Raw genomic sequence first — 11,030 nt, 5'->3', positions numbered from 1 at the left:
CCTTCTTGCAATGTAAAACATACTCAGGCAAAAACAAAGACAATATGAAAACAACAAATATAAAAAAGTGCATTCATCTTTGCCTCAAACCAGCTGTCCTGCTGACTAATGTATTTCTCTTTTTTGGTCTCACTACTGCTGAAGACCTTGAATTACCCGATTCTGCCCTCCCTCTAATCTCCAGTGTGCCATTACTTGCCTATTTCTGTCTTCACTTTCCATGGCCACGCCCCTCAACACCTCTTTTGTGAACGGTGGCCACTGTCTTCTATTTGTTCTCCCTGTCTCTCCTCTCTTATAGCCTGGACCCTGCTTGCTCAATCCTTTTCCTCAGAGCACAGGCTACTCTTCTCCATGACTGTCATGACCATGCATGACTCCCGTTCACCTACCAGCAAAGGTCCAATTTCTCAGCACATTCAGGCTCGGTCCTCAGCCTTCTCTCACCACGCTTATCTCTGAATCCTTTCCAGATGCTGTGCGGTGGCCAAGTGAACGTCTTGCTCTTGGTAATCGTGTGCTCTTCTGCCTTCAGAGTGTCCCCTCACATTCAGTATACAACAAGCCTACTTTTCTTGTAAATTCTATACCACCCTGATGAAAAAGCATCCCTGCATCCTCTCAGCCTGAAACCACCACTCATTTTTATCAGGGAAACTTCTGCTCACCTCTTCCTCTCCCACTATAAACAGGTAACTCTACCGGATAAAGACAATAATTCCACACAGACCCTCCTCTTAGCTGAGTGAAAGGAACACCTCTAGGCATCAGAATTGGAGAGGAGGGAGTAGAGAGGGTCTCTAAACCAGAGCTGTTAGGTTGCGTATGGGAGTTAGAGGGAGAATTGAACCCAGATAAAGGCACTCAGGGATATTTTTAAAAGTTATACTAGGGCTTCCCTGGTGGCACAGTGGTTGAGAGTCCGCCTGCCGATGCAGGGGACACGGGTTCGTGCCCCGATTCGGGAAGATCCCACATGCCGCGGAGCGGCTGAGCCCGTGAGCCATGGCCGCTGAGCCTGCGCGTCTGGAGCCTGTGCTCCGCAACGGGAGAGGCCACAGCAGTGAGAGGCCCGCGTACTGCAAAAAAAAAAAAAAAAGTTATACTAAAGTATACTATGCGTACAAAAAAGGGCACACACCATAAGTGTGCAACACTACGAATTTTTACAAAGTGAGCACATCATGTACGCAGCTCCTACAGTGCCCACCCTACACCCAGACAGGAAAGTGGACCAAGGGCTAGACCCCTCTCTGCATGAAACAGGGACTTGGGGGGCTGGCCCTTCTGTGAAATCTAGAAAACTGGCCCTGTAGCCAGAGAAGGACATGGAAGACTGCCACCTGCCCAGGGCTCTGGACAGGGAATGAAAGCTTGCTGGAAAAAGTCAACTTTCCTGGTTTGAATGTATCTGCAAGGGGCAGCACTACCAAGCCAAGAAATGTACATAAACCCCATCTAAGCCTGGTGGGACCCTGCAATCCTGGCAGAGGCAGACCAGAAATGCTCTGGAGGGACCCTCCCGCCACCCCGGGGGCAGAGACCTCTCTGGAGAAAAACTCTCTTGCCCAATATGGTCTCAAAAAGAATTAGAACCCTTAGGAGAAAATGAAATTATTTAGTCATGTGGTACGTGTCTTAATACTGGCGCAAGAGCTCCAGTTTTCTCTCTACACCGCAGGCAAAGTGAACCTTTTGAACCGTAAGCATGGATCATTCTGTTAGAGGGAGATCACTTGATAAGATGAAGTCTTTCATCACCTAATAGGCCGAAACTCCTTCCCCTCCACCCCACACACTCTGCTCAAGACACGCAGTCTCTTTACTGTCCCTCAAGGCCTTGTTATGGGGTGAACTGTGTCCCTCTCCCTCAAAAAAAAAACCCGATATGTTGAAATCCTCCCCTCTGGTACTTGGAAACGTTATCTTATTTACCAGTAGGGTCTTTGCAGATGTAACCAAGTTCTGATGAGGTCAATAGGGTGAGCTCTTAATCCAATATGACTGGTGTCCTTCCAGAAGGAAAGATGGCTATGGGAAAAGAGACACACAGGGAGAAGGCTACATGACCACAGAGGCAGAGATCAGAGTGATGCTACAAGGCAAGGAGAGCCAAGGGTTGCTGGCCACTGCCAGAAGCTAGGAAGAGGCAGGAAAGGATTCTCCCCGACAGACTGCTGAGGGAGCATGGCCCTGTTGACACTGACTTGGACTTCCAGCCTCAGAACTGGAAGACAATACATTTCTTTTTTTTTTCAGTACGCGGGCCTCTCACTGTTGTGGCCTCTCCCGTTGCGGAGCACAGTCTCCGGACGCACAGGCTCAGCGGCCATGGCTCACGGGCCCAGTCGCTCCGTGGCATGTGGGATCTTCCCGGACCGGGTCACGAGCCCATGTCCCCTGCATCGGCAGGCGGACTCTCAACCACTGCGCCACCAGGAAAGCCCCCATTTCTGTTGTTTTAAGCAGCCTGGTTTGTGGTATTTTGTTCCAGCAGCCCCAAAACTAATACGAGCCTCAAATGTGTTCCAGCACTTTCTGATCCCTCTGCTTGCAAAGCCCTTCCACGGAGAACCTCCCTCACTCCCCACCGGCCCCTGTTCAACTGGCACCTTTGCAGAGAGGCCCTGTCTCACTGCACCCCCGAAACTAACATTTCCTGCCTCTCTCCATTCCTTTGCCTCATTTATTATTTTTCTTCATGGTTCCTAGTCATAGCTAACCTTATGGTATGGATCTTTTGTTTATTGTCTGCCTTGCCTTCTAGAATGTAAGTTGCATGAAAGTAGAGATAGTCCAATTCATTGCTGTAATGCTCAGTGCCCACCACGTGCCTGACCTAGGCACGCCCTCCATACATACTTGTTTCATAAATGAATGAGCTACTTGAGAGCACAGTTTATTTTTTTATCCTTCCCAGTATCCGATATAACACTTTGCTCATAGTAGACTCTCAGAAAATATGTGCAGATGAACTAATAAACCCATAATCACTAGTGGGCTTAAGGCTCTGCGTGGTTAAGAGTGGCAGTCAAAATGCACATCGCATTGGCCTGCATTTGGTGGCCTCTTTGCTTAAAACAACTGTGGGGACAATCGGTCAGTTTTCTGTGAGTAATCATCCGAGCTCACCATTTGTCTGCTTCACGCAGCCACTGTGTCTCTTGCCCTGAATGCCCCCAACCTCGCCCTGTTGTTCTGATTACGGAGACAGAATTGAGTAATCTCAATTTAGTTTGTGTAGCTCAGAGGTGCCAATCATGGCAAATAATGAATTGGGGATCTCCCCCCACCCCTTTCCTGAAGCATTGAGCTGAAACCAACAAATTCATTTTATTTAGGATCACGGGCTGAATTCTGAGCGCTGTCTGTGAGAAGAGAATGCTTTCTTCACTAATTAAGTCACCAGAGCTCAGGCAAACCCTCTCCCGGGTGGTGGGAGTGCTGCTTATCTGAGGTGGCCCAGAGAATGTGCTTTCTGTTTGTTAAGGGAAGTGGTTGTTCACATCTTCTGATTTAAGGCCTGTGTTTTCCTATCGGTTTTGAAAAGGACCCATATAAAGCATATTTTATCTGTTTTCACTTCAAAAGAACATAAAAATTTACTCACTGAAAAGCTGTTGTATTTGATGCTTTTTGTAAGAAATAAGCCATAGATTAGAAATAACAGATGTCATGAAGAGCTCTTTGGGGAAAAATAATGAAGTTCTGTTTCCATTTGTAACCTATGAGTCTTAATATGTGTGTCGGGGAGGTTTTATACATGAGTATAATTTTGAATGAGTTTTTTAAGAGTCAGTAAAAGGAAAATGAATGAAATTTGCTGATTCATTTTTTAAAATGAATGATTCGTTTTTTAAAATGTTATTCATTTTTCAAAATGAATAATTTTATTCATTTTTAAAAATGTTATTATATTTTTTATTTTTATTATTTTTTATATTTATTTTTTATATTTTTTTATTTTTAATATTTATTATTTTATTTTTTAATTTTTATTATGTTGATATATTTAATAAAACATGGTTTGTTAGTTCCTTTTTTTTTCTGGCCAGATACAAATTTAACGTGCCCCAATGTTGATTACATGAGATTTGGCACCTTTATGCCTTGTCACTAATCATCACCATTTCCCTGGCAGGGACCGGAAGACCCCTGCTATCTCCACTTAGCAGGAGCGGTACAGCACCTGGGATGGAAGGGTGACTTATCCTGAGCCTCCTGAGCCGAGAAGAGCCCACATAGCTCAGTCATTAAAAACCCCGGGCCTTTTCTACTTCTCTGGCCTTGTCGACACTTTTTCCAGCACAGCATTTCAAACTGTAAAGACGTTTTGTGTAGTTGAGTTAAAAGCAATGGGTTTAGGCTTTAGGTAGAGGAGTATATTATCTATAAAGATCACCTCTTCAAAGGGCAAATTAAACTAATGTAATTTTCATTCTGAGAATGGAGAGCTAGCAAAATGTATAGGAAAGCAGTTGATACGAGGAGCAAGTTTTACTGTCTGTTTCTCAGGGGACACCTCTTGCCTGATTTGAAGATCGTGTAGATAATATGAAAGGCAATCCACTTAAGCTGACATTTTACACCAAGCTGAAAACCAGAAAGAGGACCCACTTTAATAATAAATAAACGAATTCAATCAAGAGCATACATTTTAGCTACAGAAAACTGGTTTTGCACTCAATCTAGACTCCATTTTCCTGGAATGTTCCACGTGGCTTGCCCCCTTACTTCCTCAGGTCTTTGCCCAAATGTCAGTGAGGTTTTCTCTGACCCATCTATTTCAAATTGCACTAGCCTCCCCTCCCTCATCTCCCTTACATAGCTTCATTCTTTCTAACGCTCATCATCACCCTAAATACTACATATTGTGATTATTTTCTGTCTCTCCCCTAATCCCTATGTAAGTCCCTTGTCTGCTCTGTTCACTGCTGTTTCCCCAGTGCACACAGTAGGTGCTCAATACTTGTTCAGTGAATGAAAGAATGGTGCCTGACACCTTTCTATTCCAAAGGTTGGTCTTGTACTTCGAGACGCACTGAGCATTAGGGCCAGATGGGCGGGCAGAGGTGTGGGAATGTAGCAAGGGCTAGAAATGGGGGGGGCACCTGTTCTGTGCGCGGGATTGGGGCCAGGCAGTCACCCTGCGAAGGTGCACAGACATGATACTGACAGACCTCACCGTACCAGCCCACCAAAAAATGTGTCTGCCGGACTGGCCTTCGCTTTTCCTAATGCTATCACGTTAGCAGCCTAATGTTTGTTTTCTGGTCCCACCTGTGAAACTCTGCTGCATAAAGATACTACAGAGGAACTTAACAAGTATGTCATGAGCGTCTGATATAAAATAATTCCTTTTCTCATTCTGAAAACAAAGCAAAATAAAACAGGGTTGGTACAGTTGTGCTGTAACTAGGCCACAAAACTGGAAAATTGAGGCAAAAGCATTGTCATATGTAAGTGATAGTAGTGGAAATGTGAAGAAAGTTCTTTGCGTTGTCATGGCTGCAGTTCCTGCCTTGGTCAGGTGGGCGCATGCAACCAGGTCGTTCGTTCAGGGCGACCCGCACGGATTTTTGGTGGTTTGGGTGGAAGGTGCCAATTGCACAGCCTGGGACCCTTTCTTACCCTGGGGACCTCGCTGCTGCAGGGCGGGCTCCCGGGGAGGGGCGTGTCTCCACCTGGCCCCGCCCCTGAAGTCCCGCCCCTTCCCGGCACCAATGAGCTGGCGCACAGCCCGGGCGCAGGGAGTGGCCGCGCCTGATAAGGAGGCGTGGGTGGTGGGTGCTGAGGTCCGCTGCTAGTCGTTGGTGTGGCCCGCGCCTGGGTGTGCTGCAGCGGGAGGAACCCAGGTCCCGGGCCGAGGCTGCCCCGGGAATGGTTTTAGTCAGCACAAACATGGCTGCGGCCCTGCGATCTGCGGGCGTCCTGCTCCGCGATCGGCGTAAGTGGGGCTGTCGCGGCCGCCGCCGAGGCGGGGACAGCGGGCAGCTGGCGCCGGGGTCCCCGGGCCTGGGAACTTCCAAGGAGCGGCGGCGGGCTGCGCAGGAAGCTGCCCGCGACGGGGCGAGGGGCGGAGAAAGGATCCGGAAAGGGGCGCTCCACTGGGAGGGGCGAGAGTGGGGTACGTGGGTCCCCCGAGGACCCTGAGAGGCCGCGGGGAGGGGTCCCGGAGTCACATCGGTCCGCTGGGTGGCCGTGAGCAGTGACTGAATTTCTAAGAGCCTTAGTTCTTATCTGTAAAATAAGAATAATGATAGTTGCAGGATTGTTGTGATTTCGGGAGGCAGAGTGTGTTAAGGGCCTGCCACAGAGAGACAGTACCGTTGGCATCATTATCCTCATTATCACCATGGGCATCTACCCTGGGGTTCCCTCTCTGGTGGTGGAGGTCACACTGTGCCCACTGCTGCCCTGGCCCATGGCATCACCCGGTGCTCACTTGTCCTTGGCAGCAGGACCCACCGCGGGGCAGCTCAGGCTAGTATTTTCTAGAGATATTTGGAGAAGAAGTAAGACCCATGGACAACCTCACACGTTTCTGATACAGACGTGAATGTAGGTTGTGTCCACAGGATGAGCGGACGGGACTCTGGTTCAGACACACCTGGTTGGGTCACTAGCTCTGCAGCATTCCTGTGACCCCCCTGAGTGAGGCATTCACCCCAGCTTGAACTTTGCTAAACATAAAAGAAGGTAATACCTCATAGGCTTGCCGTGAAGATTAACAGGATACAGGTAAAGCCTGTAGCACAGTCCCTGGCACACAGTAGATACATAAATAACCTCAAAATGTTCAGTTATTAGTATGTTAAAGGCTGCCACCTACTAAGATGGTTAATTTGTATATTTGAATGATGACTGGACACAGACCTGACTTATTTTTCTAAGAAGTTCCCTAATTCATCAATCTGTCACCTACTGAGAAGGAGTGGAGAGTCCACTCTGAAACTCCGTATCTTATTACAGGTGCCTTTGTTGGAAAAATAATAAGGACCCAGTGTCCAATGACAATCAGGTCACTAAGGGCAGTGGGAGATGAAAGACATTATCTTTTAAGAAAAGGAAGCACAGTGCCAGTAACGGGGCTGAAAGAAGTATCAAATTAGTCTTTTCTTTCACCGACCCTTCCTGTGGCAAAGAAAGTCTGACAGGCTCTAGAGTTGAGGTCATAGAACAATATGAGAAACTTTAAATGCTTTGTTGTCCCGGTTATAAGTAACCAAGTGGAAGGATTCAGAAACCACAGCAGAAGTAGATTTGAAGTTCAATTGAATTACAGACTCTGATTTTAGATGTACTTATAATACTTTAATTATCTTGTTTTATATGAAGGGATTAACATCTGGGTTAGAAAAAATTGAGTAGTATTTCTCAAAATGAATTCTCAAAGTAGAAAAGCAAAGTTTTACACTCTATGTTTTTAACATAGTACAGAATTAATAAGAAGCTCCCTAGTATATATGTATATGGTATATATGTATATTTTAGAAAGTTAATAGAATAAAGAATTATTGTTTCTTTGTGACGTTTTCTTTCCAGATTTTTTTTTTTTTTTTTTTTTGCGGTACGCGGGCCTCTCACTGTTGTGGCCTCTCCCGTTGCGGAGCTCAGGCTCCGGACGCGCAGGCTCAGCAGCCATGGCTCACGGGCCCAGCCGCTCCACGGCATGTGGGATCTTCCCGGACCGGGGCACGAACCCGTGTCCCCTGCATCGGCAGGCGGACTCTCAACCACTACGCCACCAGGGAAGCCCCTCTTTCCAGATTTTTTACGTTAGGCTTATATGCCTTTTGTAATTGGAAAAAACAAATCTAGAATAAAGAAAAGAATATCAATGTTTAAATTAATACATGAGAACATTCTGGCTCCATACTAGAAAAATAACAATTTTTTTCTTAAAGCCTCCCCTCGCCAAGTGTTTATTAATAGTTACAATACAGAACCTTATTTCTGTTAATTTTTAAAATGATACTCATGTTTATAAGGACCTTTTGAAATAATTTTCATCTGCTGTGTGATAGAAAAGGGCTGCATTGGGTACTTGTGTATCTTGTTTTCTACCCTCCCACCTACCACCCCCAAGCATCCAAAATATTAAATAATTGTTTTGGAGAATCACTTGATACCCGTGAACTTCTTAAGTCACAGGTATACTTTTGAATGATTCACCTATTGGGTGTGTCCAGGAATTAATGAAGTTTTGTTTTCTTACATCATCTTTTCTGCATATCCCTTGGTTTTATAGCTTTTATTGTTTGTAGGCCTTCCAAAGGTAGACCAGTTGTCCGTGCCAAGAGTAGGGTTAGAATTACCTGGTCTTAGTTCATAAGTGGGCAGATCCTTACTATTGAGTGTTCTTACTTCATGCATTGTGCCAGACACTGTTCTTGGGGCTGGACATAGATTTTTAAAAATTTTCCTCATCTTTACAACAGCCCTGCAAGTTTGGCCTTATCACTGTTCTACAGATGAGAAAAGTGAGGCTTGGAGTAGCTCAGTGAGTTGCCCAGTTGCTGTCACACAGCTTGTTTGGTCCTATCTGGAATTTCTGCTCAGATCTCTCTAGCTCCAGAACACACACTTAACACCACACGATGCTGCCTGTGCCTTTGAATTTCTCTTAAGCTGTGAGCTGAGTGTATTCAGGAGTCTCCTTTGGTTCTCTGAATAATTACTTTAAACTCCTTTAGCTAGATTAGTACTAATCATTTGGTAGGAGATACTCTGTTTTTCTGGAGTCTTCAGATCATCAAGGGAGAGGAGTGTTTTAGAGAAGTCCTTGAGAGGTGGGTGTGTTAACCCTACGTCCTGAGTAGAAAGGATCCATCATTAGCATCACCTTCTTTGAGAATTTATTTAACCTCAGAGAGGAGAATTTTGTAAGTAGAGGGCACGGCAATAGTTTTCGGCAGCTTGAAAATCTACCAGCTCCCAAACTGTACTAAGCGATGCTAATGTACTGGTTGGAGACTCTAGTCTCATCCTTATTCCCCACCCCTACCCCACCCCCTTTCAAAGTTTGCAGGAGGAAATCTTATTATATTACCAGCAGTCAAATTATGTAATGCCAAAGTTCTATTCTGATACCCCATGGAATCTGATATAACCTCATTTATATAAGGAATTGCAGACATCGCGGCTTGATTGAGAACCTGGTTAAATCTCATCGTGCAGTTCAGAATTGAACTTGTCTGAAATAAGGAGATGTGAGTTGGTTTGAGACTTCATGTGAGCGGAATTGAAGTTCTTTATGTCAATCTTTGCACTTCTGCTTTGAGTTAATAAGGATTATTCAGCTCAAGCTCACGTAATTGGCTCTGTTGGGAACGTGCACAATCTGGATAGTTGGAAATCTAAGTGGCCTGGAAATATCATTCTCCTATATTTTATAGACCTGCTAGGTGATAAAAAAAAAAAAAGAAAAAAAATCAGAGAAGGTGTAGTCCCTACGCTCTAGACACTTACCAGGGGAAATAATACTGGTACCAATATATGAGGCAGGCCCTGTGAAGAGTGCTTCACTGGCCTTATCTGCTGTAATCTCTACAAGGATGCAGATAACAGGGTTCACCATTTTACAGCTGGGGAAACTAAGGCTCACAAAGATTATAACCCAGCCCCAGTTACATTACTGGTAAGTGGCAGGACTGGATTCAGAGTCGGGTCCGTTGGTCCACAGCCCGGGTTCCTCACCAGAACACCTTTGACTCGTAAGTAGGAGGAGGGTAGAAGGAGGCTGATCTCAGGCTGGTTTCAGACCTGCTGGTTTGAGCCTGGGGAAGGGAGGTTGTGTGTATACTGCGGGGCACGGTAGTAACTACTGTCCTGCATTTTGCCATCTTGAGTACCTACTGTGTGGTTTCAGTTTAATTTCACTCTGTGTTGTTTAAGGATGAATACCCTTCATGCTATAACTGGGTATGGCCCATGGACTCCTCGATCCAGATAGGCTCTCCAGGCCCACAACTAACTTTGTGGTGCCCAGGACAAGACCCGTATACAGCAAGCTAACAGGCTGTGAATTATGTCCTGTTCTGCCGTGCTGACAAGTAGACCTTGCTAACGGCCTGGAAGGGTGAACTCTTGAACTCTTCACAGTTCCTGCAGAAATGCCTCGGCCTTGAGAAAGTTGCCTCGGGCGGGCAGACTTCCCTGCTTCTCTTCCCACTCCTGGCCTGCCCGGCATGGTGAAGAGTCTTGTGCATACTCCAGTGTGTATGTATGTTCAAGCTCCATTCTTGACCCTATGAACAGCCACCAGTTGGCTACCCTTCAGATCAAGAATTGCTTATACTGATGGTGCGATCTGCCATCAGGAGGATGGATGCAGGAAAGAGGTCTGCGCCAGACCCTGGAAGTGGAGCTTTTGGGGCAGGGAATTCTGAGGTCCTGGGTCCTGGGAGCCTGCTCAGGAATAGGGGGCATGGACTCTGGGGGTCCATGAATCCTTGGCCATGCAGATGGCATACCCCATGGGGCAGGGTGCAGAAGGAGGTGGACCAGAATCGGCCCTTGAAAGCAGAGCACCTCCGTCCCCCGGCCCTTGTCAGAGTCCAAGGGCAATTCTGGGGGTCTTAGTTCTGGTACTATATTGGAGAAGGCTAGGAGGCAGATATGAGATCTGTGCAAGTGGTGGAAAACTGGCCCAATTTTCACTCCTTAAATCAGTGTTTCTTAACCTTTTCTGCAGGCTCCTCACCTTTCATATGAGCAGTATGCTGCCGTCATAACATGCGGTGATCTCATGAGGGATCATATCAAAAGCGGTGGCCAAGGCAGTGAGAGGAGGTGTGTGTGGCTTCTAAAAAGGCTCCATGCAAGTCCTGTAAGCCATCCTAGGGGATGCCATCCCACCCCCTCAGAGAGGTCTTAAGAGCCTTCACCCACCTGCAGTGAAATGCTGGGGAAATCACCTCTGCTGTAGCATCTCTATTAAATTTTAGATCCAGGAATTATGCTCTGAGGACCTCTTCAAAAGCAATTACTTTCCAGCTAGATTTCATGCTGCCACTTTAATTTTGTCA

The 11,030-nt window shown here is 46.2% G+C and overlaps 1 protein-coding gene across 7 annotated transcripts in view; it reads left to right on the top strand.

The window, feature by feature from the left end:
- Positions 1-5,777: 5,777 nt before the first annotated feature.
- FECH (ferrochelatase) overlaps positions 5,778-11,030 on the top strand; it is a 36,156-nt gene continuing 30,903 nt past the window's right edge. For 2 of the 7 annotated variants that reach the window (XM_089895249.1, XM_089895248.1), the window contains exon 1: positions 5,786-5,947. In XM_089895249.1, the coding sequence (XP_089751375.1) occupies positions 5,881-5,947 (67 nt within the window). In that variant the 5' untranslated portion in view covers positions 5,786-5,880. Of the gene's footprint in view, positions 5,948-6,036; positions 6,128-6,161; positions 10,795-11,030 lie in introns of those variants that run through there. The other 5 variants (XM_089895247.1, XM_022584404.3, XM_089895245.1 and 2 more) reach the window with 5 other exon arrangements.

This window comes from Delphinapterus leucas, chromosome 14 (assembly GCF_059928025.1).
Source record: "Delphinapterus leucas isolate spDelLeu-1000000601 "Yukka" chromosome 14, BTC_Dleu_Yukka2, whole genome shotgun sequence".
Classification (NCBI taxonomy): Eukaryota; Metazoa; Chordata; class Mammalia; order Artiodactyla; family Monodontidae; genus Delphinapterus; species Delphinapterus leucas.
This window is presented reverse-complemented; position numbering and strand designations above follow the sequence as displayed.